The sequence below is a fragment of the Osmerus eperlanus genome, chromosome 10, assembly GCF_963692335.1.
Source record: "Osmerus eperlanus chromosome 10, fOsmEpe2.1, whole genome shotgun sequence".
NCBI classification, from domain to species: Eukaryota; Metazoa; Chordata; class Actinopteri; order Osmeriformes; family Osmeridae; genus Osmerus; species Osmerus eperlanus.
The window spans coordinates 11,788,930-11,816,691 of NC_085027.1; the positions used below are offsets into that span (position 1 = coordinate 11,788,930).

At 46.4% G+C, this 27,762-nt stretch overlaps 1 protein-coding gene across 1 annotated transcript; it reads right to left on the bottom strand.

Moving 5' to 3' along the window:
* Nucleotides 1-812: 812 nt before the first annotated feature.
* iqgap1 (IQ motif containing GTPase activating protein 1) lies at nucleotides 813-27,762 on the bottom strand. The gene is made up of 37 exons (XM_062470787.1): nucleotides 27,521-27,762; nucleotides 26,594-26,696; nucleotides 18,891-19,047; nucleotides 18,602-18,679; nucleotides 18,313-18,389; nucleotides 17,286-17,353; nucleotides 16,724-16,837; nucleotides 16,206-16,384; nucleotides 15,996-16,083; nucleotides 15,740-15,903; nucleotides 15,566-15,650; nucleotides 15,269-15,432; nucleotides 14,891-15,051; nucleotides 14,679-14,803; nucleotides 14,222-14,385; nucleotides 10,468-10,558; nucleotides 10,202-10,369; nucleotides 9,952-10,094; nucleotides 9,615-9,785; nucleotides 9,220-9,303; nucleotides 8,923-8,994; nucleotides 8,565-8,634; nucleotides 8,041-8,399; nucleotides 7,688-7,851; nucleotides 7,324-7,548; nucleotides 7,076-7,216; nucleotides 6,874-6,958; nucleotides 6,209-6,441; nucleotides 5,957-6,089; nucleotides 5,546-5,648; nucleotides 5,285-5,420; nucleotides 5,095-5,182; nucleotides 4,768-4,977; nucleotides 2,845-3,011; nucleotides 2,485-2,607; nucleotides 2,270-2,378; nucleotides 813-2,169 (listed from the first exon to the last, which is right to left on the bottom strand). The coding sequence occupies exons 1-37, from the start codon at nucleotides 27,564-27,566 to the stop codon at nucleotides 2,056-2,058; spliced, it is 4,962 nt and encodes a 1,653-aa protein (XP_062326771.1). The 5' UTR covers nucleotides 27,567-27,762; the 3' UTR covers nucleotides 813-2,055.

A 27,762-nucleotide genomic window follows, 5' to 3' on the forward strand; every position in this document is an offset into this window, starting at 1 on the left:
TCATAAATCATGTGTATAAATCGTGTGAATTAATCATGTGAATGTTGCCTACTGTACAATTCATACTGGCGTATTAAGGAGCGAGGTGAAGTTAGTTTCATATTCGACATTAAACATTAGTCTCACGTTCGGGAAACGCTAGTATCATTTTGTTTGAAACGTAATCGAAAAGGTAAAGGCTGTGGAACAGACATTGTTAGAATACTCTGGTGTCCGTTTGAGGTTTTATATTCATAAAAATATAAGTCATAATTTTTCTAAATTGTATGGGTAATTTTCACCCGGTCCCTAACGCGAAGCTGCAATGTAGCGTCTTCCGAAAGTGAGACGAATGTCTAATATGAAACTAACTTCGCCTCGGTGTATTAAGGCCATTGTAGGTATATATAAAAAAGATTGGCTTTTATACGCCGTCATGAACCATGTATAGATCGTGTGAATTACTCATGTGAATGTACTGTACCATTCATGTATCCTGAATATTACACACTAATAAAAAGCATCATTACTGTTCCCGATTCCACGTTGCAAAAATAATATACCAGTAACACACTGCTCCAGTTAAATAATACCTGGCAGACATCATTTGCATTTAGCCTACCTGAAGGTCTATTCATTTTTTTTGTAGTTTTATAATACGTCCTATTCACTGTCATATTCAAACATTTAACTGCATAACATCTGACTGAGAATATGCTGCCATGGTTGCCATCTCTAAATTCAGTTCTGCTGTTACTACTGTTAATGAGTCAAATTGACATATATGCATCCCAATGATTTCAGTGTATTAGAGTGAAATTAATACAAAAAAATCATTATTGAAGCTTTATTTTAAACAAGTAAAACATTCATTGGACTGTAATGAGAATTAGACAGACAGCAAAGGAGAATATGTTCTGACATTTTTGTATGAGCCACTGTAACTAAACTTAACAAAATGGCTACAAACTACAAATAAGGAGACAGTGGATATATCATATGGGCAGTATAAAAAGATGTTTCCTAAAATAAGTCTAATTGTAATACAATTAATTCCAAGTGTTTCAGTTCAAAAATCATGAGAAATCTACTAGAACACAGCAATGTCTGTACACATTATACTAAAATACTGCACTCATTTGAAACACTTTGCACAGTGTAATATTAACTGGAAATGTATGTCTGAATATAGTAAAAACAACTATTTGTCTTTGTCTCAACAAAGGTTAGTTATACTGAGGACTAACAACACTTAAAATATAAATAGGGACAGCTTTTGATTATGAATTTATTTAACAAAAAGCATGATAAATCAAAAGTATTTTGAATTGTCAGCTTAAGCTACTCTTCCAGATCATTTCTTACGGCTTACAGTGACTGCAACATTTCATAGCAAGGACAAAGTAAGGGTGACCAAAGTGTTAAGGAACATGTTTACCTGATATCTTGAGTGATAAGAATACTTGTGTCAAGTATCTCCTCTTACACATGCATGGTGCTTTGTGATCTAGTATGTACTAGAGCAAAGGCAGGGAGGAGCAGAGTTAGCGGGCCACGTTAAGAGATTTGGTGTGGGCCAGACAGGAGACAGTCCCTGGGTCAGAGTGCTTTAGTAATAGGTGGATACCAGGTGGATGCCAGGCCTGCAAGAGGCTACCCATAAGTACTGCACATCCTTAGCTGGGCATCCTAGACACAGTTCCTGTTTTTACCAACACATTGAAAAAACAAAGAAATAAAAATCTTTTTACACAGAACATTAATTCTACAAGCATTCATGCACAAGTAGTTTGCAAATATTCCAAGCAAAGTGATAATGATAAGGAACTATTCTTAAACTAAGCTACACAAACCACCAACCACCAGCCGTTCATCACGTGCTGGCAGACTTGTCTTTGGAGAATAAGGCACATGACGATGCTGAGGCACAAGTGTGGTAGTGCAGAGAAGACAATGGAGACAGAAACGTGTGCTGAGGAAAAGGCTTTTAGCTCGTGTCTCTTTAAGTGGGATGTTGTATTTTCCACAGTGTCCATAGCACTTTCCTCTCCCTTGCTTGTGCTTCGATTCCTCCCTCTATTTTCCGTAAAACTTCTTATTGAGCAAGAAGATGAGGAGATTGACGTTGATAGTAGCCCTATCAAAAAGCTTCATCACTGCAACACCTTCATATTGCAGCTGGAGAAGATCCTGAGGGAAAGAAACAGACATACTGTTGTAATCTCATCAATCAAAATGTTGCTACACAGACAGTGACATGATCCTGCTCGCCCTTGTCCACATGTCATACCTGGTATTCTAACATCAACGTCTCCAGGTGTACTCCCATGAACTTGGCCTTCACATCGAACACTCCAACAGCTTCTGATGGCGAGATCTCAAAGATGACATTCTTAAACCTGAGGAAAGGACAGAGAAAACAAGGTGAATACCTTTTGAGCATACGGTACATCTATTTGCACTATACAGGATTAGTTTAGTTATTGATTGACTGATTGATCTTACTGGTTGGTCTGCAGGTCCTCTATCTCGATGAGCACGCCCTTTTCATGCAGACGAGCAGCGGTGTATTTCTGAGACACTTGTTTACTCTTCTTGGCCTTGGCGTCACCGGGTTTCTTAGATAGTCTGAGGAGAGAAGAAGAGATCGGTTTGTACAGACAATGTTTACTTGCTTCCACCCACCCTATAAGACAGACCCAGAACAGGAAGAACCACGCAGGTATCTACTCGATATCAGGAGGATCTGATGGGGCATGTTGAGTTTTAACATTGCATGTTGAATGTAGGCTCTGAAATCATAGATACTACTGGAGAAGGACTCCAGTATGAGATGTGATAATGGGAGTTGATGCCAATACTTACTTGCCCTTGCTGGCCAGGTTGTCCATGCAGGTTTTGATGTACTGGTTGTAGTAGTCAATCTGCACATTGTAGAAGGCGGTTTTGGAGTTGAGGGCAGTGTTTGTCTGCTGCAGCTTCACTAGTTCCGCCTTCCTTCGCTGGCGATACCTTCGCTGATTTCTGATGTCCTGGAATGAAGCCGCAAACCCATATTACGCCAGAATAAACATCAATCTCAAACTACAGTTAGGTCCATAAATATTTGGACATTGACACAATTTATCATTTTGGCTCTGTATACCACCACAATGGAAGTGCAGACTTTCAGCTTTAATTTCAGGGTTTTTACATCCAAATCAGGTGAACGGTGTAGGAATTACAACACATTTGATATATGGCCCCCCCCTTTTTAAGGGACCAAAAGTAATTGGACAATTGGCTGCTCAGCTGTTCCATGGCCAGGTGTATGTTATTCCCTCATGGGAGTTCGTTATTTCATTGACAAGGAGCAGATAAAAGGTCTAGAGTTCATTTCAAGTATGGTATTTGTGTTTTGAATCTGTTGCTGTCAACTCTCAATATGAAGTCCAAAGAGCTGTCACCATCAGTGAAGCAAGCCATCGTTAGGCTGAAAAATCAAAACAAACCTATCAGAGAGATAGCAAAAACATTAGGTGTGGCCAAATCAACTGTTTGGTACATTCTTAAAAAGAAAGAACGCACTGGTGAGCTCAGCAACACCAAAAGACCCGGAAGACCACGGAAAACAACTGTGGTGGATGACAGAAGAATTCTTTCCCTGGTGAAGAAAAACCCCTTCAAAACAGTTGGCCAGATCAAGAACACTCTCCAGGAGGTAGGCGTATCTGTGTCAAAGTCAAAAATTAAGAGAAGACTTCACCAGAGTAAATACAGAGGGTTCACCACAAGATGTAAACCATTGGTGAGTCTCAAAAACAGGAAGACCAGATTAGAGTTTGCCAAAAAACATCTAAAAGACCCTGTACAGTTCTGGAACAACATCCTATGGACAGATGAGACCAAGATCAACTTGTACCAGAATGATGGGAAGAGAAGAGTATGGAGAAGGGAAGGAACTGCTCATGATCCAAAGCATACCACCTCATCAGTGAAGCATGGTGGAGGTAGTGTTATGGCGTGGGCATGTATGGCTGCCAATGGAACTGGTTCCCTTGTATTTATCGATGATGTGACTGCTGACAAAAGCAGTAGGATGAATTCTGAAGTGTTTCTGGCAATATTATCTGCTCAGATTCAGCCAAATGCTTCAGAACTCATAGGACGGCGCTTCACAGTGCAGATGGACAATGACCCAAAGCATACTGCGAAAGCAACCAAAGAGTTTTTTAAGGCAAAGAAGTGGAATGTTCTGCAATGGCCAAGTCAATCACCTGACCTAAATCCAATTGAGCATGCATTTCACTTGCTAAAGACAAAACTGAAGGGAAAATGCCCCAAGAACAAGCAGGAACTGAAGACAGTTGCAGTAGAGGCCTGGCAGAGCATCACCAGGGACGAAACCCAGCGTCTGGTGATGTCTATGGGTTCCAGACTTCAGGCTGTCATTGACTGCAAAGGATTTGCAACCAAGTATTAAAAGTGACAATTAGATTTATGATTATGTTAGTTTGTCCAATTATTTTTGGTCCCTTAAAAAGGGGGGGGCCACATATAAAATGTGTTGTAATTCCTACACCGTTCACCTGATTTGGATGTAAATACCCTGAAATTAAAGCTGAAAGTCTGCACTTAAAGCACATCTTGATTGTTTCATTTCAAATCCATTGTGGTGGTATACAGAGCCAAAATGATGAAAATTGTGTCAATGTCCAAATATTTATGGACCTAACTGTAAATCATTATATAAACATAACTTTACACACACAACATACACAACAAAGCACTACAGTAAGATAGCGCTACCTTGGCAATGTCGTTGATGAGGTCCTGGTAACGGTTCTCAGGGTGCACCTTGCCCAGCTCCGCAAGCCTCTCCAGGTTGCTCCTGATCTTGTCCTTCTTTCCCTGCAGTGTCAGGCTGTCGTCCACCACCGGCTTGGCCTGTTTCATCTTCTCAGGGGTCTTGGCATCTCGAATCGCCCTCCTCTGCATCGCACGCTGATACTCCACTTCCTGTCAGGCAGAGACATGACTGTGTTCATGTAGCATCGTGCAACTCCAAAGGTCAAAGGTGATCTTTTAGGGTGGTAAGTAAAGAAAAACCACCACCCCTCTTTCAATCCCACTGACCTGTTCTGGGCTGGCTGAAGACTCCAAGATCTCAGTCAGAGTCTCTCCCGGCTGGAAACGGATGACGTCCACGATCAGCCTCTTGGTGCTGAGGAGAGAGGGTAGAGGTCAGAGGTGTTAGAATGGGTCTAGAGGATCAGATCCGGCGAAGAGGCTAGTTCATCTCTGAATGACCAGGAGAGATTCCTACTTGATCAGAAGGGTCTTGGCATCCATTTCTGCGTTGGCCTCTCCGGGGAGGTCAAATTTGTTGGTGAGGGTGAGGGACACCTCAGCCTTCCCCATCATCTCCTGGTTGGGGTCACCAGGGGGGAGAGGGCTCTCACCTGCAGAGGGGAGGGGGGGGTTAGGGTCCTTCACACAATAGGGAGAGCTGGACCTTGGTAGGAGTGATTAAGCGCAGGAGAGACCATCACCAGAGTAGACCATCACCAGGGGAAACAATACTCACCGATGAGGGCCTCGATGGAGGGCACCTCTCCCAGGTCCTCCAGCAGCTCGTGGATTGGGTCGTTATGGTCTGGAGCTATGGCATCCTGGTGCTCCAGCAAGAGCTGCAGAGAGGAGGATATCAGAGACATGGACACACAAAGATGAAGAATGAACAGAAGAGGAGAGACGAGATGGAAGAGTGGAGAGACGAGATGGAAGAGTGGAGAGACGAGATGGAAGAGTGGAGAGAGAGAGAGAGAGAGAGAGAGAGAGAGAGAGAGAGAGAGAGAGAGAGAGAGAGAGAGAGAGAGAGAGAGAGAGAGAGAGAGAGAGAGAGAGAGAGAGAGAGAGAGAGAGAGAGAGAGAGATAGATAAGAGGATTGGAAGAGAAGAGATTGGTGCGGGGAGAAGAAAGACTGTGCCAACTGACTGTGTGTGTGTTGATGACTTCTCCAATGGAGATGTAGATAACAGGTTTGGTTAGAGTGACCAGGTCAGAGTACTCATCCACGTTGAACTTGTCTTCCAATGATGGGACGTCGCATGCCGACAAAAAGAATCGCCTACAGTGAAGAAGAAGAATGGAGTGCAGACAGGAACATAAACAACCAAGAGTAAAACAAACTACAGAAGAGGAAGATGGACCAGGGACAAAGGTCAGTCAAAGGTGCATCAGTCCCACCTGAACTTCTGGTAGGAGCTGCTGAGGTACTCATTGATGGGGTTCAGGTGGGCGTTGTCTCCCAGGAACATTTTATTGGATGCCGCATGCTGCAGCATCTTAGCGATAGACCCCAGGTTGCGCCTCTGGTCTGTGGTCAGCTGACCTCCAGCCGACAAGTCGATGATGTCGAAAGCATCAGGAGCCACGATGGCTGGGTTCATGTAGCGATAGTACAACAGGTTCCCCACGATCTAGAACACAGAAAGACAACACGGTGTTCAGATTTCTGACATCCATAGACATGCAATGTAGGGAGTGTTTTGTAAGCAGGTGAGAGGAGAGCTAAGACAGGTGGGGCTCACCTTGTTAGCGAAGGCAGAGAAGAGACTCATCCCCCAGAGAGGAGAGATGGCTGGAGCAGGCCAGGGAGTGAGGAAAAATCAAAGGGGAGTACAGGATACAAGAGGTTGGGAAGCCAGAAACGAAAGGAGAACAAAAGACAAACGAGAGAAAGATTGCGTAAAATGGAGGATAGTAGAAGAGAGAGAAACAACTTTCAGTCGAGAGAAAGCAAGAAAAAGTCAAGCCCACCAGAATACCAGGCAGTAGAACAGAGGAAAGCTGAAGGCTGTGTTTAAGCAGTATGAGGGTGTATGAGGGTATTCAGGGTGAGGGAAACAGACCTTGACCAGCTCATCTTCTGTGGCATCGGGAAACTTCTCGTTGAGGGTGTCCTTCAGCACCTTGGAGATGTAACGCATCCCATATCTGCCATACAGAACACAAGTCCAGCTTTACTCTCAGCATCTTCAGTCCAATGGGAGTAGGACTCTGGTAGGACTCCACAAAGTATACACACAAAACGTACAAAAGTTCAGTACTTACGGGATTTTATCTACAGAGGAAATTATGGCGGACAGGAATTTGTCTGTCACGTTCCTCATGTTCTTGATAGAGGCTTCCAAGCGTGTCCTCACCTCCTCATGACTCATAGCTTGTTCTGGCGTCACTTCATAAGGAAGTTTACTGTGAGGGAGGGGGTCAGAGGTCATCAGTAAACAGGCAAAACTAACAGCAGCTTTCACTATGGTAGAAAATGAAGCCAGTGTCATGGACCAGGCCTCCTCTTGTACCTGGCCTCTCCTGTCTGTGTCTCCATCTGGTTGACCCAGTTCTTGTAGATGTCCACTGGGTCAGTCTTGATGTTCAGCGTTTTGTCCTCCATGATCTCCTTGACAACAGGCGCTAGGATCTGCCGCAGAGCGTTCTGGCCGCGAGCCCCACGGTTAAAGCTAACCACCATCTTGATGACCGTGGGGTTGCCAGTGACGATCTCCTGGAGCTGGTCCACTTTGGATCTGAGGACACACATAATACATGTGAGTGAGAAGTCATGGGCAATGTTATAAAGCAACACAAAAGTAAAAAGAAACAATGGTGTCTTCCTAGCAAGGAATTGTTGTAACATGTCAAAAAGTGTATCAATTGTCTTCTCACTTGATCTCCTCTTGCAGTGCCGTCTTGAAGAGCTTGAGCAGAAGGTACTCCTCCCTCTGGTTGGAGGCGTAGTTGTACAGGGTGAAGATGACCGTGTCCATGAACTTGGTGGACTTATTCTGGGGCATCTGGAAGATCAGCTTGGCCAGGTAGGTGGGATTTGTCTGAGAAGAAGACGGAGCAGAGACGCTTCACAGATTACAGGAGATACAACGGTCACGAGATACAACTTCATTGTATCTGAAGTTGTAGAGAAATCTGTATAATATATCTTCTGGTTAACCCTAGCAACACAAATGACACTATTAAACAGCCATAGGCCTTCACTAGGGTCCTGCTGTCATTCACCATACCTGTAGTAGGTAGAAGAGATACTGGTAGGCCTCTAGCTTAATCCTCTTCTCCTTACTCAGGGCCTTAAGGCCTCCCTTCTGCTTGTTCATCATGTCAGACAGTTGGCTCTTGTTCTTCTTGCTAAGCTTCTTGCTGTGGGACACCACCTCCTGCAGGGTGATCTTATTCTTCACCAGAAGGCCAATCTTGATGTCCATCAAGTTCAGGTCGTTCTCCAGCTGTTGATTGGAGCGGATGTTGGTGACCACTTCCTCTCGCAGTCTCATCAGGTCCAGTTCTTCCTGGAAGTCCTGGTCACTCTGGTCCAGCAGGTGCACAAACTTACGCACCACTGCCATGGGAGGGTCGTCCGCGTTGACTGGAAGTACACATTTCACATGAGTTTCACGCTGACCGAGCTGACCATTTAAATCCTGTCATTCATTGTTTGTGTCAGTCCAGGTCATTGTGAACCCAGTTTAAAGCACGAATCATATCAAGAGGACTTCTTTGGAAGTCTACTATGAACACGTCCTCTACTCACTGAGTGTCTTGTAATCATCCCTGGCTTTGTTGGCTCGAATGAAGGCTTGGATCTTCACCACCTCATTGATCTGCAGAAGAGTAAACAGTGTTGACTTGTTAGATCAATACCAGATGGAAAGCCACAGACATCTTCTGTGGTGCAGGGGGTGGATGACCCAAGACATTTACACAGCTTCATGATAATCTAGACTCGTAAAAACCTAAAAGAGTCCAAGAGCAAATGTCACTGGATACGGCAGAAGAGGGCTCCATGTCGAGGGGCTCCATGCATGCATGACAGCCTCTCTGTTTACTCTGCATGTTAATCCTTCACGTTAAGCTCATCTGCATTTAAAGAATTGTGCAAAGCTACTCACATGGTCTTTGAAGTACTTCAGGCGGTCTTTGTATTTCTTGCGAGCTTGATGCATCCGAACCATTGCCTGAATCTGAAAAACATCAATGCTCAGTTTCAAGATGAATGCTCGTGTACTTCTACTAATTAGTGTACAGTACAGTAGCTTTGTGTTTACTGCATTGATGTTACTGCTAACTGTATAAATAAATTATCACAAACACTGTTCTTTGTCATCAAGATATTGAGAGCCTCGAGCTTTCGGTCGAATCTACAAAGGGAACAGCCAGGCAACTTTGTGTGGGCCAACCTGACTTACCTTGATTGCGTCATCATTGTGGTTCTTCAGGTACTGCTTCCTGTCTCGGAAGTGCTTCCTCTGCTTGAAGCCCCTCCAGTGAGCCTGGGAGAGTTCACCAGATAAACAGGTCAGAGTGTTGCATCTTTTGTAATATTTAGGATTTAGTACATATTAAAATAAAATGTATTTAGGGTCAATACTGGCTTTTTATTTGCTTTTGTCATGATATGCCCCCTTGTGTTCTTTTTCTGCCGCTCTTGTCTTGGAGACATAACGATATAACAAACACTTATGCGTAGTCTTGTATGTTATACAGTTACACAGATCCAAACTCCTGGGTGGTTGTGTATATGACCTGATGTAATCTTGCAGTAAAGGGTGTGACCTTTGCATGACCGTGAGGTTTGTCTCACCTGAATGCAGTTGACGGATGGTTCCTGGGACTTCAGGAAGTCAAGCCGCTCCTTCCGGCCGTTCCTCACCAGGTAGCCACGGCAACGAGCCTGCAGCTTAGCGATCAGACTCTCATTGGCCAGCCACAGCTGCTCTCGGTTATAAGCGGTGGTTACCCCGGAAACCACAGACTGTTGGATAACAAAGAAAGTGAAAGCGTAAGAGCTTCTTCATTGCTAACTATTAGAGCTGATAGCTACTGAAGGCTGTGGGTTTGTACATAATCCCTTAAGTACTGTCCATCGCTACACTGTCTCATCAGAGAGCAGTCTGGTGCTGATCTGAGGGCTGGCCTACCTGGATGTTGTCCTTGTCCAGATGGGTGTTGTTCTGGACAAAGCCCTCGGGCTCCACCCAGGTGCCCTCTCTGGTGCTCATGTTGTAGTAGTAGTTGTGTCCTCCCTTCACCCAGTGCTTCATCCACTCACTTCCGTTATCCCCTGAGGAGAGGCACAGACACCTCCACAGGTTAACTCTGCCCATTTTGGACAACCACCCCGTCCCTCAATCCATACATCTATCCATTCATCAGCCATGGTCTCCTTACCCTCTTTCTTCTTGTCCTCCTTGATCTTGGCCAGGTCATCCTGGTAGTTCTGGCTACACTCTGGTGTGACGCCGTAGAGTCCGACCCCAGGAGAGCGCAGGGCGGCCAGGGTCTGAGACGCATCGCCGCTGTCCACCGCCTCGTTGATACCCTGGATGGCCTGCGAGACTGAGGGAGGAGAAACAAGGGCATCATACACACTCCTCCCGTAGGGGCCTACAACACAGAGGGGGTTTTATGCATTTGAGATTGTGCATCATTCTTACATTGCAGTGCATCCTGGGTATCTTTATTGGCCATAAGTATGGCATTCTGGATCTCATCAAGCCACAGCACAGCAGAGGGATCCTGGGTCTCCTGGAAGAAGAAAATACACACACTATAAATAACAGCGTGAAGACAATATAGTAAATACACACTGCACGTAACAGCCTGAAGCCATGTTTCGACACAGTATTGGAGATCTGCATACAGCTGGAACCAAAGCTGTGGAGGAGCACACAGCCTTCTGTTCCAACTAACAAGTGTCATTCCACTGAATGGCCACTTGAGGGCACTCTGTTTCTTTTGAAGGAGCATGGGTTTGCTAAGCCACAACCACACCATCAGGAAACCAAAGACATGCCTACGCAGAAGAGTCACACAGGTGTCACTCCGTTTGTCTCACAGCAACCCCAGGAGTACAAAGATACTGATGCACACAGTAGAAGATATGCACTTGCAGAGTCAGCAAATACCAAGGCAGCTTGGCTTACAAAATCAGGTAGATTTTTGTAAGCCTCAATGACAAGGTATGTCATTGAATACATGAAACTTGTTTTCCAGTCATCATCTAATTTTACTTGACCTACTTAAGTCAAAGTATGACCTGACCAAGTCAAGAACATTCCCCCACTCCTGAAGTCACGGTAGACTGCCAATGTAGTTGCAGATGGCAACCACCAGATAGCGCCCCTCCCTCCTCCCCATTGTCTGCTGCGGCTGGTTTCCGGAGTGAGGAGACTTGGCAATTAATTGGCCCGACAGGACAGGCCCCTCTTTGTGCCTCACGCCCGCTTTCCCCGCCCCCTCTTGTCAGTTTCAGTAAAGGTGAGAGGGGCAGGGGAGAGTTTACAGAGGATGACCCAGAGAGAGAGAGAGGCAGAGAGAGAGGCAGAGAGGGGCAGGGGAGAGTTTACAGAAACCCAAACAAAAAGGTGGGGCTCCTCATGAGCATGTCCTAGCATACACTAGCTACTAAATCCCCCACAGATCTTTATTTGCATTGAACACAGACTTGGGACATAACATTTGAAAATAGAGTTAATTGCTATTTATTTTCCCCAGCAGTGATTCAACAGCCACTGAGGGCAGGTGGCACAGCAAGGGTGTGGTGCCAATGTGGGCAGGGGAGCTTCAGGGCGTTTCACTGTCGAACAACAGAGTACAACAAACTACTGCTGATTAGAAAGTAGGAATTGAAAGCTGGCGCTGTGGGCAGTTGGCTAATCCTTCGTTCACAGTGCTGTATCTCAGTGGTTAAATGCTTAACGGTGCGATCAGATTTCCTGAGTCAAGTTGTTATGACATATTAGTGTTTAATTATGAAAAAAAACTAAAACCAAACACATAGTCCTACTCCTCACCCAGAAGTGCATGCCTAACTGATGACATGAGGGTCAGGGTCAAGTAAGACCGTTGCTCAATGAGGCTAGTTACACATGCAACACAAGCCCATGAGGAAGACAATCCCAACACAGATAATAAAGTCCAGATAAGTCAGTGATGCTCCATGACCTGCAGACACTTGGAGAGAACTATACCCCCCCTGCACATCAGATGTGAAACACATGACAGCAAGCCTTTGAAATCCAGCAGAAACTTCCTGATTTAACCACTTCCCTTTGTCGTTGTATTTATCTATATCTCTATACCTACCTCTACTTATCTGTCTATGAACCGCTGACCAATACAGTATCTTCAACCTACCAGTGACACATCAGTAATGAATGTGTGTGTGTGTGTGTGTGTGTGTGTGGGGAGGGGGAAAGGGGGAATGTCTAGGGACAGCCTATAGCATATTGCCTAACAAGTCGAACAACAGTATGGTTCCCATTGAGAGGAGCCTGCCTGAGGTCATGGTCAGCTTTCTTCCCTTTTAAGGAAGCAGACTGGTAGCCTAGCCTTGTTATTTCCTATAGCTGTGAAAAAAGAGCAGGAAAATAACTTGCTTTCTTTCCCCCCTCCCCAATGCTCTCTCTCTCTCTCTCTCTCTCTCTCTCTCTCTCTCTGAACAGGGAAATGAGGCTTGGCAACAAACAAGCATCATGTTCTCATTTCAGGACAGGAGAACTCCACGTCTGACCGATGGATCATGACGAGCAAAGCATTCCAGCCAACCTGGCTGAAAATACCATAATGGATTACACAAACACACAGAAACAGGACATTGAAGTAAGCATAATTAATTTACCATCTAAACTACCACAAGGACTAATAAGACAGGGATCCAGAAGAAAAAAACCTACTGCAAGATTTATTCCATTACTGGTCTCCAACCTTTTTAATATTTTATATCTACTGTGTAATTCTGCAATAAAAGACAAACTCGCCAACACAGTGGAAAGAACTGATCGTTCAGCCGAAGCTTCGGCCCACTAGAAACTCTCATGACTTCCTGTGCAGATGCATTTGCTTCTATCCAGCCCTCAGTGAAGCTGCTGCTGTGCGGAACCATCTGTGGTAAACCATGCCCTGCATCTGACCTCTGACCTTAGCAGCAGCCCAACCATGTCAGTTCCATCATCTGTAGGAAACACACTCCAAATAAGGCGCTCCAACAGTGACATCATACTTGGAACCACTACAGAGACATGCAGGTACAAGAGTCACGTTCATCACCTCACCATGGCAAGATAACACAGGTCAAATACACAGACAGAGGCTGCATGGGTGTGTATCTAATCTCACTCCCCAGTGACAAGGAGTCTCTGTGAACACTGAGAACAGCTAATTGTCTGGGCTATAAAAGAGAGTCACACAGTTTGAATAACAGACAGTGCAAAAAAAAGGGCCCCACACTATTTCAGTCTTTGCTTTGTTGTTACGCTGACAGACTTGGCGACAACATCGAAATTGGGCTGGAGACCAGATCAGGGGGATGAAGGGAGGAGTGGAAGAGAAAGAAGGAGACAGAGGGCGGGAGGGGATAAAGATAACCTAGAGAGACGTGGGAGAGATACAGGAAGTGAGTGGGCGCAGACAGAGACAGAGCGAGCATGATTCCACTATGACATCATTAAGGGCGGGGGGAGAGGGGGTGAGGTGTCATGTGGGGATGAGAGAGCTGAATCACATGGAGCTCTCTGTGCTTCTGGGGAAGTTCCTAGAGAAAAAAAACACTTGGCCCACAACCTAATGATATTGCTGAAGCAGAGGAAGATGTTTAATTTGAATGTCTACATGTGGACTGTTTGAAAAGAAATGTAAATAATGGTTGCATAACCTGTATATTCTCTTAACAATGGAAGTACCTACCCCCATTGAACATCAATAGCCATTTGCCGTGTACAATAGGCCAATGGCAATAGTGCGATCCCATGAATTCAATACCATGCCGATACGTTGTCCTTCATCACAGTGAGGTAACTCTAGTCAAGCTGTGTTTGCATAATAAACCACATGTTTGCCTACTGCCCAAGCATCATTCTGACCTTCGCTAAACTCCTGCGGGCATCCGGACACTGAAGGCTCATCTCTGACCAAACAAGTCCTGTAATGATAAACGGTCTCTCTATTCACTGAAACAATGGGCTCTGATAAAATCTCACCACCAGATGGGAGCTGAAAGGTCCAGCCCTCAGCCAACTCATTTTATCCACAATAAGGACACCAAGACTTTGGGAGTCCCCTGAAACGCTTATTGTATATTATTGTATAAGTGTGTGTGACTGTCTGTGCCTGTTTCTCTGTGTATATGTGCGTATGTGTGTGCAGTCTGAGCATGTGTGTGTGTGTGTGTGTGTGTGCATGTGCACTTACATGTGCCTTCTCTCTTCGAGACTCCAGCAGTTTGTCATAGTAGTGCTGGGCCACAGAGGGGTCCACGTCGGTCAGCTTGGCCGAGGGGTCCTGGAGGGCCTCCAGGGTCTTCGGAGGGTCCCCTTCATCCAGAGCCTCGTTGATCTGACCGATGGCTGCAATACCTGCACACACAAACCCAAGGCCTAGGCATGGTGGCTGACATACAAAGCATTCAAAGGCTAAAGAGATTCTTTAACACTCTGAAAACGGAATGGGAAAATGTTTTTGACTCACTGACTGCTTATTCTGAGGAAAATGGAAGATTTGATCCAGCTAAAATTCAATACTTAAGTTGATACAAGACCACAGGATATAGGGTAACAATAACATTTAAAAAAGAGAGAGGTCTTGTGTGTATGTGTGTGCATGTGTATGGGTGTGTGTGTGTGTGTGTGCGTGTGTGCGTATCACTCACGTTCATGCTCCTCCTGTATAGTCAGATTGACCTGGTCTATGCAAGCTTGGATGTCGTTCCAGGTGAGATAGTCACATCCCTGCTCCCTGGCTGCTGCCTTTAGACGCATCAGCTCGTCCATGTACCTGGTGGGCAGGGGTGAGGGCCATGTCATCTCTCAGCAACAGCAGACCAGGGACAGACTATCTCCGTGTCAGTGAGCGTGCGCATACCTCTGTGCGTATTCGTCCTCCACGTTACTTAGTCCTGTAACAGAACTGGCCAGCTGTCTCCACAGGGTCGCCCTGTCACCCACATCAAGCGCTCTGTTCATCAGGACCACCGATGACAGCATCTCCACGGCAACCAGCAGCTCTGGGTGAGACAGGGATCCCTGGGAAACACAGTGAAAACATGTTGTGCTTATCAGCTCACTAACACACTCGCTAACAGGCAATAATACAGATAATACAGAGTGTGTGTGTGGGGGGAGGCTTATGTGTGTGTGTGTGTGTGGGGGGGGGGGGGGGAGGAGGCTTGTGTGTGCATTTATGAATGCGTGCACGTGTTTGTGCATGTACCTGTGTGTGTGCGTGTGTTTGTGTGCGTACCTCCGGGCTCTGCTGCTGCAGGCTGGCCAGCTCCCTCTGGTAGAGGTCGGCAGCGCTGGGGTAGACCTCGGGCAGCTGGGCGTCAGGGTTCATGAGCTCGGCTACCGTCTGCTCTGGCACGCCGGCCGTGATGGCCGCGTTGATCCTCTCCACGGCTAGCAACACTGAACACACAGCACACAGACGGTGAGAAGCGCACCGGACGCACGCAAAATACAGACGTCTGATCCCCCACGTCTCGTCACTCGACCCCTATGCTCATCCCCGCCGGGGAGGTTCCCAAACGGGATGGCTTACTCTTCTGGTAGCCTTCGGCAAAGTCGTTTGCGACGTCGACTCCGCTCTGCAGCTCATCTTTGGTTAAGGCGTCTCCTGGAGCGGCCTGAGAAAGAAAGGTTCGCGGTTTTAAAAGAGGAATGCACCTCGACTTGACTGTGTGTGTGGTCAGAGCTGTGACTCAGCTCTTCCTACCTGGTCTTTGTTCTCACGGTCGGCCATCAGCTGCTTGAGGTACCAGCCCTTGTTCTGGGACTGGAGGCCGTGTAGGCCCAAAGCCTGGGTCCGGAGTGCGTCATACAGCCTGTCCTCATCACCACTCAGCAGGGCCTGCTCTGCCAAACTCAGGGCACTGGACACTGATGGGAAGAAGATAGGTAGTGAGGACTGTGCTTTGGTGTATGTGTGTGTGCTTCAGTGGTTTGTGTGTGCGTGTGTGTGTGACACTTACAGTTGACCTTGTTGACATTGCCCTGGATCTCAGCCTGTGTCAGCAACTCCTCGTAGACGTCCCTCTCTGCGTCAGCATTCTCACCCAGCTAGACCGGCAGCAAGAACAACATCAGGCTCACACACACACACACAACTGCAACACAACACTGCTCCCAGGTATCATTCACTGTCTGCTACATGTACATTCAGAGGGGGTCAGATGTCCTACCCGCTTGCGTGAGTTGGCCACCTTCTCTCCCTTGGCTTGGTAGAGCATGTCCTGGTAGTGCTGGGCAGAGCCCTGGTCCAGCTGGACCAGCATGGCGTTGGGGTTCTGCATGGCCGCTATGGTGCCCTCCGGCACCCCGTGGTCGATGGCATCATTAATGGCGATGACAGCAGCGTGTACTAGGGAGAGGGGAGGATGGTCATCAACTGGACTCGGGTATAATGTCTGCTTGTGGCTACTGACTGGGCTGTACTCTTCCACACAGAAGAAACAAGTGTTTCTTTCATGAAAGTAATGTAATCATTTAATCAACATTATGCAATGCGAGTCCTGTTTCATGTGAGCTGACGTCGTCATGTAAACATTTGCAGGATGCCCGTGATGCTCAAACCCTTAGACCCCACCCCCTAATGTTCAACCCATCCTTAACCACGCCCCCCGATAGCTCTACCCCTTAGCCCTCCCCCCTGAAGCTCAAAGTCTTAGCCCCGCCCCCCTGATGTTGGAGCTGTGCTCACATGCTGCCTCGTCAACTGAGAGCTCATTGGCCAGGATCCCGCCAATCTTGCTGAAAGCGGGCATCTGGATTCCATACTTCTCCAGCTCACTCTTCATGTTGTTGATCTCCTCCTCTGAGAGAGAGGGAAAGAGAGGGGGGGAAATCCACAGAGGGGAGAGATGAGAGAGAAGGATGAGTCTGGGCCAGCCAGGATAGTCAGATCACTGGCTCAGGAGTGAACAGAGCGGGAACACAAACGACAGGAAAAACTCAAGAGTCACTAATGAGTTTCACATTGCCCTGCAGACTGGTGCCTAGGAAAAATCCCTGACAGCACTGCTGCTACTGAAGCATTAGGGGCCTACCAAACACAACACCACGCTGTTCACTCTTCCTCACTGATGCCTGTGTGCCTTTACACTCTGGAAATACCATGAGTCACTGTGCTGCCTTTAGCATCCAGCATTTACCATGTTTAAGATACAGTCCTGCCAGGGGGGCAAGTTATGTTGGTTGTCTAAAATATCTGAAGTGGTGTGTGACTGAAGGGTTATGGATAGAAACAAAAGACACACACTCACCAGTAAAATCCACCTTTCCGTACAAGTCCTGGATCTGAGGGGCGAGGCCGAGCTTGAACAGGTACAGGCTAGGTAGAGACAGGTGAAATGGAGAGTTATCCAAGAACAAGGCCAGGGCAGAAGCCATTTCCAACGTAGACTAGGCAGGTCATTACAGGCTGGGTGTGTATGACAGTAAAGGTAGAAACACAATTACACTCCACTCCTGCTTTTCTATTGCCAGTCCGCTCATAACCGGTCTGCTGGAACAGTTTTCTGGCATCTGTGTGCCACATTGGGCAGGAGATGGGGGGGGGGGGGTGTCTCTTAAAGTCAACAACAAGCCAGTCATGTAGTCTACAGAACACAAATACATAGACGCACACACACATACGCACACCCCCCCCTCTCTCTCTTCTACCTCCTGCCCCCCTTGGCCATTACCCAGGCCCTGCTCTGTTTTGTTGGTTGACTTCCTGACTCCAGAGGCCTGATTTACAGCCTCTGGGTTTCGCATCCATTTTACTTTTGACTGGACCATTTTATTAAAACGGCAGTGAAAAACTCCCACGACTGCCGTTTGGTGCAGAATGCCTCTCGACGGGCAAACGGGCCCGTTCACCTCACAAAAGTAAACTCAAGTTGAAGATATTCAGAAGACAAGTGTAAGTGAATCTGCATTTTCAGATTCACACACCCAAGTAATCTAGAGAAACACTCATAGGCTGATGGAGGAATTTAAGCACTGGTGAAAGAGGAAGTGTTTTGTGACCTGAGCCTTCAGTAGTTCATGTTTCCATGTTTTTTGTGGAGCTGACATAATAAAATGGGAGGAATTGGGAGCATGTGACTGTGACTTCAGCACTACGTTTTACAAAAACATCATGACATCACTCTGACAACGTCCTGAATGGAGGATGACGAGGAACCATGGGTGGTGGCACCGTACCGTCCAGTGTGTTCCAGAATGTGGGGGAGATTTTGTGGGAGGGCAGATACATGAACGTGTGTATGTGTTTGTGTGTCAGTTTGTGGGTGGGTGTGCTACCTCAGGGCATGTATGCAGTAGATGCATCGTGGCATGTTTTTCCTGTCGTAGATATCTGTGGTCTCCGGGTAGAAGATCTGAAAGGGTCACATGGATCAGGTTGGTTACAAGGCAGGGAGGGGTTCCAGACATGTCCCCGCATGCACCACAGGAGTAGGTTTGTATGGCAACATGAAGGATTGCGCAATAAAGAAACATTGTCTCCTGGTATTGTCATTCAGAGAGTGAAAGAGGCTTGAGATAGATCCGCTGTCGTCCTGGGTGAGTGTGTGAGTGTGTGTTCACCCACCTTTGGAAGACCCTTCTCTGTCATGGCATTCAGCCACTGGATGACATTGTCTGTGTGTCTGAAGTGGAGCCCTGTGGCCTGTAGAAAAGAAACACACACACAATACACACAGACGTCATTCACTCTTTACAAAGTCTGACTCAATCATGGAGACATCTTATTTTTTGAAGTGTTTGACTGGAGAAGCCCCCTCATCAGTGTTAGGTGCGGGGTCAGGGTGTTGATTGGGGTGCGAGGTCATGGCGGTAGGCTCAGGGGGCGTGGTTAAGGGACAGGGTCAGGCCTTCACCTTGTAGCGGGTCTGCTCGCGGTCATAGATCTTCTTGATGGAAACGGTGCGAGGGGCGAAGAAGTTCCCCAGTTTGGCCAGGTAGACGCCATTCCTGAGCCCCTCCTCCAGCTCTGTGGTGGGGGGCAGCTCCTCGTCCAGACACGCCTCCATCCACCTGAGAGGAGGCACGACTGACACGTTACAACACAGCTGAGCGCACACACACACACACACAGACACACACATTCACACACACCAACCCACAACGACCTGGGAGAAACGGGTCAAAAGAATGAGCACACACACACAGTGACGCCACCACAAACATGAAAACGAGAACACATGCGCTGTGACACTACCACATACATAGTCATGAGAATACACACACACTCTGTAACCCTACCACATATATTTACTCACTGGTGAAGCAGCATGTGAATAGAACATTTACATGAGTTATGTAGCAGCAGAACCAAAAATGAACAATTCTAGAAAATGCTACGCCCCAGTAACTAAGGGCAACAGGAGAGAGGGAAACAAGCTGAGGGTTAAAAGAAGTTCAAATGACGCTGCGTTGGTTCACTCACTGTGTCTGGGGTGTCAAATACAGCCCACAGATACATGAGGACAGTCCTGTATATGATCCCTCTTGTCCTCGAGACATTTTGACATCTACCTACAAGTGGACTTATTTGTTCTGACGCATCAAGTTGAGTCTGCATGTTTGTGACTCTGTTCATCCTTAACTTCCTACCAAGATTGCATAGAACATAATCATGTGTTTATTCACACAAAATATAAACCTTAACACTTAAATCATCGTTCTCTCTCCTCCTCCCATCTTCTGAGTTCTTAGCATGCCTTCAGCACAACATTTGAATTCCCTGAGGTCAGACAAGGAGCCACATTCTTACTGTGAGCATGTTTTAGTCCTGGGCCACCGAGGAACCATGCTGAGGTGACTAGCTATCACACAGACAGGCCAGGGAGAGGTAGCCACACAGACAACCAACAATCTAAACAGCCCTGTATTTCTACTGTATTTACCAATGGGTCCGGTAAACACGATGGTGAGTCACACTTCCTACAATATGTCCTTCCTTTGTTGACACAGTGTGATGAACATGTTCTCTGATATGAAATACCTCTGGCTCAGTGGAACATCACAGAGGACAGCGCTGAGGTCAGACAGAGCCCTCAGAGGAGAGCAAACACTCTCCCTCTCTCCTTCCCTCTCCTACAAAAACACTCTCCCACTCCTCTGTAACTCTGGCCTCTGCTTTTTAACCAGGCCACAGCAGGGTGAACTGTATCCTGAATACAACAAAGAGTCTCTCTCCAGCTCTCCCATGCGCACAAACAGGAACTGCAGCAACAGGCTAACTAACCACCAGCTGAAACAACTCCCCCCACAGGAAGTCATGACACAGGGTCTCCAGACACAGGCCTCCTATTCAGACCAACGTGGCCAGCCATGGGGCAGCGGGGCTCGGGTGGGACAGGCAGGGACAACCCCCTCCTTTCACTCTTGCATGGAGCAGTGAAAGGCTCCATATTCATAGGTATTTTATCAGGGTGACACACCCTGTCCAGCCTAGCACAAACACAGACACACCCTCCTGACATTGCCAGCCAAACTAATTATTTATTGTCTGGAACAGGCATTGCAGATACACAGGGTTGATTTCCAAGCTGTGAGGTGATGTTGTAGAGGGAGCAAAGTCACTGGAATCCTTTACTTCCTGCACACGACAGGAAGCCTCAGACAGTCAACAGGTCAGAGGTCACTCTAATAGGAAGAGGCCGCTACCTTCCGCTGTCTCTTCAGGAAAGTATACTGACACCTCTCTACTACAGGCACATTCCTACGGGAGGCACTCCTACCGGGACACATTCCTAGACATGACATACTGTAAGAGGCCAGAGGGCTGGAGTGTAATAAGGTGCAGAGAAGACCCAAACGGGGAACAGAGCTGAACCACAGCTGGATCAGCAGCATGATCCAGAGGCCTCTGTTCCAGCTGGAGATCACCGCTCTCCACCAGGAACTAGATGTGTTGCTGAAGAGAAGGAGTCCCTATATCGTGCTCCCTGGTGGAACACCTCCCCCTCCCAGGCCTCTCCCTCAAACCACAAACACACACAACCTGCTTCCTGTTCAATTCCCATGCCAGAATGATATCCTGTGTTGCCATGATGCATTGTGGTCCTTCCTAAAGTCGACCACAGAGCACTCTCCTCAGGAGAAGGGGACGTGAAGTATCTAACACAAGTGTCTGTGGTTCCTACAGAAACTGACAGGTGGACTCGAACTAGGTATGAGACCTGAGGACAGTGAGAAGGTCAGGGAGAAGATCAAAGAGGCAGAAAGGATGACTGACTACAGACACACCCAAGGCACTAAAAAGGTGGAGAGGTGTTCCTATGTCTCCAGTGCCTAGAGTGTGCGTGCATGTGTGGGTCTGTGGACAGGTATGTTTATATAAGGCCATGCCTGGAAGGGAAAGGCAAATGTGTGGCATGTCTTATCTACATAGAGCACAAACGAGTTTGCTTTTCATGCAGTCGTGCCTCCCCCCCCCCCCCCCCCCCCCCCCCTCACTCTCTCAGCTCTACAAGTGGTACAGACCTGGTGAGAGAGCTCCAAAGTGTGTCACGTCACCCAGCCGGGAGTTAAAGAGGCGGGGCAAAGCCCAACCTATCTATGTCACAGCCACATATCTACGTCAGATCACAGACACTTTATATAACCTGCATTCTGTTACTCAGCTGGTACGACGCAAAGACAAAGTAATTTACACATAAAACACTCAGAGTCTGCAGGTAGGTCTGTTCTGATATCTGCAATTGATTTCGCTATTTGTTGCTGTTGTTGCTAAATTCAACAAATTCGAGGGGGCGGAGCTTCAGCTCCTTCAGGCGACACGCCCCCCCCAGTATCAAGCAAAGAAGCTGATTTTCTCACGATTTCAAAGCCTACATACAATTTAACATACAATTCTTCTGTGGTGTGATGAACTGTGAAAACTAATTTTCAGTTCTGCTTTACAGCATCTTTGAAGGTGAGATGTGACTGGGTTACACAGCAAAAGTATGGACTGCCCCAATAACAGTCTCCAATGCAGAGGGAGAATAAGAGAGGGGCTTATGCTTTCCTGCACAGACGATGATTCCAGAGACAAAGCCCACAGAGACGAAGGGAGAGAAGAAAGGGTTAGGAGCGAGTGGAAGAGAGGAGAGGATGAGAGTGTGAGCCAAATTACCCATTACATGCTTTACTGCAACACTGGAATTCTGGACTGACTGACCCCTCCCAAGTCTCATACAGTTACTGGGCAGCTGATACACTATTCAATGTGTGTGTGTGTGTGTGTGTGTGTTGTAAATCAAAAGGACATACAGATGATACAAATACAACTTCTCAGATCTTGGGCTCCTAGCTGGGTGAGAAGCAACCATAGCAGCACCCCCAATCTGCCCCTGCTGTGGTGACCCGTCATAGAGGGGTGTTCTCAGGCTTGTGAGAGGACAGCTCTGTGCTCTGTGGAGCACCCCTGGAGGCTTCACACAGAGAGCCCATTCATCAGGATGACCCCCAAACATCAGGAGTTACATCCACTGCAATCTTACCACGTCAATCCCAGCCCCCAGGGCTGGGGTCCATCCCAGGGGTGTGATCATCCCAGGAGCAGCTCATAGTCTCCGCTCAGCTGTAGTCTCTCTTTCTCCCTCTCCTCTGTGTTATCAGGTGTAGTCTCTATTTCCTCAATGTTATCAGGTGTAGTCTCTCTCCCTCTCCTCAGTGTTATCAGGTGTAGTCTCTCTCTCTTTCTCTCTCTGCTCAGTGTTATCAGGTGTAATCTCTCTCTCTCTCCTCAGTGTTATCAGGTATAGTCTCTCTCTCTTTCCTCAGTGTTATCAGGTGTGGTCTCTCTCCCTTTTATCTACATCTATTCAGCCAGTGGAGTTTACCCCGGGCTTGTATCTAAACCAGAAGGGTGACTTCTAGAACATGCAGCAGCGGCTTCGTAGGCTATTGGCCGCTTTATCTATTGTTCTACCCACCTCCCTCTCTCTATCCCTTCCTTCCCTCCCTCTATCATTACACCCCCCCCCCCCCCTTTTTCAGAGGCAGGTGGAGAGTCGATACCTCAGAAAATTTCACTCGGCTGTTGTCCTCACAGCTGTAACCTAGCAACAAGAGACAGACTAAAGGTTTTCAACCGGCACTAAGACTGGCATACTGTCTAACTTGACCCAACTCGATATCCAATCACAAGAGGCTATCAGAGACATTTCGAAAGACCAAAATAAATCGAATTAAGGAGATGATTATCCTCACTGCTCAGGGAGATCACTTCCCACACCACTCAGGAGTTCAGAGATTACATAACTAGCCACTGCAGCATAAAAGACTGGAAATGAGTTGAAACAGGAAATGATTCTGAAGCTCCCTGTACCTGAGGGAACTGGTCTGCCAGTGCAACATTCCACAGAGAGACACTATAAACAACTCTGGTAATGAAAGGAGAGATCTGGGATATTTACAGTATATTAACAGACTTAGCTGACTTGGTCCTATGGCTGGGCACTGTGTGTACGGCTAAGCCTTAGCTTCCCTGCATGACGTGATTTACACATCTAACGATGGTTAGGGTGATGAAGAGAAGCAGAGAAAGAGAAAGAAAGAAGAGAGGAAAAGAAAAGGACATAATAAAGATGTTACCTTGCTGTCTACGAGGAGTGATGTCATACATTCTGACCATAAGTGTCTATTTATTGCAATAGCAACGTAGCTTTACTTCACTGGAAGGATTTTACGCATGCAACAAAAGCTTTTAACTACAAGGTCCTGCCAAAATCAAAGAGATTATGAGAGAGATATGCCTCAAAGGTTTCTTATTTTATTGACTAAACAAACATGTGTACAGTCTTACACACAGAAACAATGAGCTAAGCCCTCTGGATTCTCTGCAATGCATATTCATCACTGTGAAGAGCAGCGTGTCAGTATGTGACACCCCGGAGGGTTCTGGGCCATGTCAGGTATGAGCAGGTGTGGTTGAAGCTGGAGCTATGGATATAGAACAGTCCTCCCTCCTCACTCTCTCATGCAACAGGACCAGTTCTGTGAATGTGCACCACACAACATACCAGGAATCGCAGTGACATTAGACAATAGTATTCCGAAGAACCTGACACCGACATTCCATTCCCTTTACATTTTAGAACCTTTCATTGAGCAAATATTAGTGTTAGTGTGCTACATGCTCAACACGGTCCTGTACATTACAGTTGTCAGAGTGTTATCAGATTAAGACTAATGGAGCGCATAGTTCTTCTCGACTTTCAATAACTGGACACTCCCATTGCTGGAAGTCCCTCTGGTTGTTATCCACGTTACTCTAGGTTTCAGGTGGCTCCGGGAAAGACACGTAGAGAGGAACCCCATCATTCACCTCAGGCCAGAGTAAACAAAGACTCCCTCACAATCACTGCTCTTACTGGGGCAGCAGGGGAGGGGAGGGAACACACACACACAACCTCTCTCTTTCAGGGAGGGCAATCAACAGTCCTCCCACACTGTCCCACTGAAACACACTGTCACAAGAAAACACTTAGAACAATTAGCGTTGCAGTGCTGTGAGATCTGTGGCCAACTGACAAGCTCAGGGTGACGAGGAGAGGCTGACTCCCAACAGGGAAAACACAATCTATGTCAGACCTGTTGAACTGAGGTTACCTTGCTCGACTTTCATTTTCTACACAGAAAATCTAGCCTACAGTGTCTGTACCCACACTACAGTACAGTGTCACACTGCAGTGTCTGTGTGTGCACGTTGCTAAGCTTTGAGGTATATCAGCAGAACTATACAGGCACAGCACGGAAATGAGCGTTACTGTATATCTCCAAGGCCTAGTTTGCATAATGATACAGCATACATATCAGTGAGTGAGAGTGAGAGTGAGTGAGAGAGCGAGAGAGAGAGAGAGAGAGAGAGAGAGAGAGAGAGAGAGAGAGAGAGAGAGAGAGAGAGAGAGAGAGAGAGAGAGAGAGAGAGACAAGGTGACAGGGAGATGAGAGGGATTCGGTCAGACCAATCAGGAGAGAGACACAAAAACACTGTGATGTGTTTGCTCATGTGAGAAGCATTCTCTTCATACTGCACATTCAGGCATGAGCATTTGCTCCAGGTTGCCTCCCCACACACACCTAGGAGTTTACTTCTGTGTCACCTGAAGCTCACTTTCTCCTTAACATGACAGAAAACAATGTGCACCACACACCTTCAAGAAAAGGCTAAAGACGCACTTGTTCCGGGAGTACAACGGTACTTAAAGATTTGTTGGATCCGATGTTAGGTTATTTCCAGGGACACAATGACACTTATTGAGTGACTTGTTGGTTAGTTAAAAAAAAAAAATCTGTTTAACTGATATAACTACTTGTACCCGCTGTAAATTATATTATTGTTGCTTGCTTTCCTACAGGTACACTTTCACACTTTTGAGGTTCATGTTGTTTAATTTGTAATTTGTTTACCTACATGCTCTTACGTTTCTTCCTTTTGGCACTTATTTGGTTACCCGCAATGTTTTTGGGGCTATCTCGTTGTTTATGATCATTGACCTATGCACTTTTTGTAAAGCTCTCTCTTGGAAGTCGCTTTGGATAAAAGCGTCTGCTAAATGAATAAATGTAATGTAAACCTGAGAATTACAGTACACATGGAATGAAAATATTACATTTTTGCCTGAATATTAACAAACGAAGATATGTCCAAAAGTTAATCTGAGCAGTTAATCTAAAAATTCAAATAGTTTTTTTTAAGCCATCTAAAAAGCATGCAGCATGTAAGTACTGAGGGAGCCCGGGGGTCGGACAGAGAAGAAGAGGAGCGAGAGAAGAAGAGAGGTGAAGAAGAGAGGGATAGGAAGTGAAATCTGAAAGATGAGGGGAGAGGAGTATACATACACAGCAGAACATACAGTCAAGCCTGCACCGGAACCGGTTACTATGACAACAGCGGGTTTCTGAGATACTAAAATCAACAAGGGACTGAGTCACTTCCTGTTGCACTTGCTCCTTCCTCTTCTGGGTTAGTGAGTCAACCAAAGTATCTGCAACATAGGCCTACAGAGGTACACACGTTTTACACCCACGAGCACACAAGTGTGCACGTACACACATGCACTGCTCTGCTGACCTCCTGACCATTTTTCTCCATACAGTCTGGTGTCTGAATAAGTGATAGCTGACAAAACCTTACTTGATGAATCTCAACAGAATTTGAGAAATCAAACCATCGAGTCCTCACAGACATACAGAGTTGTCAGTATAGCTCATTGAATATGGTGCTCAAGGAAGTCTGTTATCGGGAACCACCCAGATGTTGAGACAGACGCTGTCAACAATTTCAGAATCTCACCCTGCAACGACTGGTCATGCAACACTGTGTCAGAAGGCATATTTAGGAGCAAGTTAGTAGAACACCTATGGAAGGTGAGGGCATGTGAGTCCAGGAGACTTTGCATGCACCTCACTCTTTTTCCTAGACTGTGGTGAGAGTCATCATGTGGCCACATTCACATGTGAGCAGGTGTGAGTGTGTTGTAAGGTGTAACTACAGCAGAGAGCAGGGCATAGAGAACAGCAATGGCTGTGACGATGTGTTGTCTCACACACACATTCTCTCTCTCTCAGGTTGGTGTGTTGTTACCTTTTGGCCTCCTCCAGGTGACAGAGATACTCGTAGGCCATGTTCTGCTGCCTCCTCTCGTCCATCTCCTCAGCTGTGAGACGCTCCACTCCATCCAGAACAGCTGTCATCCAACAAACACACCACATTATGCAAACATTCCTACTTCTGATGTAAAAAGCTGAAGTTGTGATGATACAAAGCTCAGTTTTGTTGGGGAACTTGAAAACCCAGAGGCCTTGTACAAGTGTACTCAGGCCATCTAACCATCTGCTCCCTGTGTTTGTTAATTCATTTATAAACCATTGAAATAAGTCAGGCTTTCATTGAACTTGCCTAGGTCTACTCAGTGGATTGCCCTTGCTCTAGATAGTTCAACATATACCGCAGGATATACAACGGTAAAATGACCAATGACACAAAGAGGCCGAGAGAGCAAAATGTATATGTAAGGTCGGTAATTAAACAGCACCTGAGGTTAGTTGCATATATGTGGAATGTTATTTCTGTTGTGGAAGTCATTCTGAGAACCTTGAAACCGTAAGTTACTGGCTCGTTCCTCTGTTAAGGTAGAGGACCAACCGAACAATGACTAACTTTCCAGTAGAAAAGGACTAGACAGCAATAGATCAAAATGCTAACCTATTGTCTGTTTATCTTTTTTCGAATACAATCTTAATCAGTCTTTGTAAATATAGTCAAATTAAACAAAGTAAGAAATTAGTTCATATGAATGAAAACGCGGAAGTCAGCTCCTACCACGCTCTCAAAAGTTATTTTTTCTTCATAAAACTATACTTCATACTAATTTAAAATTTAGCTTTAAACAGTAGTTTTGCGACTGAACTGACACGCAACTGAGCTGGGCTCAGGCAGAATGTATCTTAAAAGGTTTCCTTACTTTGGAAATAAAGGTGTGCAAACAAAAAAAAGTTTCCTTATACTTACACCCATATCTTGGCCGAAGCCCGTCTGCCTCGTCAGAAATTGACATCCTCTCTAGACAAATCAAATAATCCCCAGTCCCCGGTTAGATTTTGTAAAGTTATAGTTTAGTTTGCACACTTTCGTCCACTTATCTATATTCGAATATAACCAAAAGTTCGGAAGGCGCTCTCGGCCCTCCTGTTCCTCCACAGTCTAGGCTCAGAATTTTTTCTTCTTCAAAACCTCACTGATGTCACATTGGG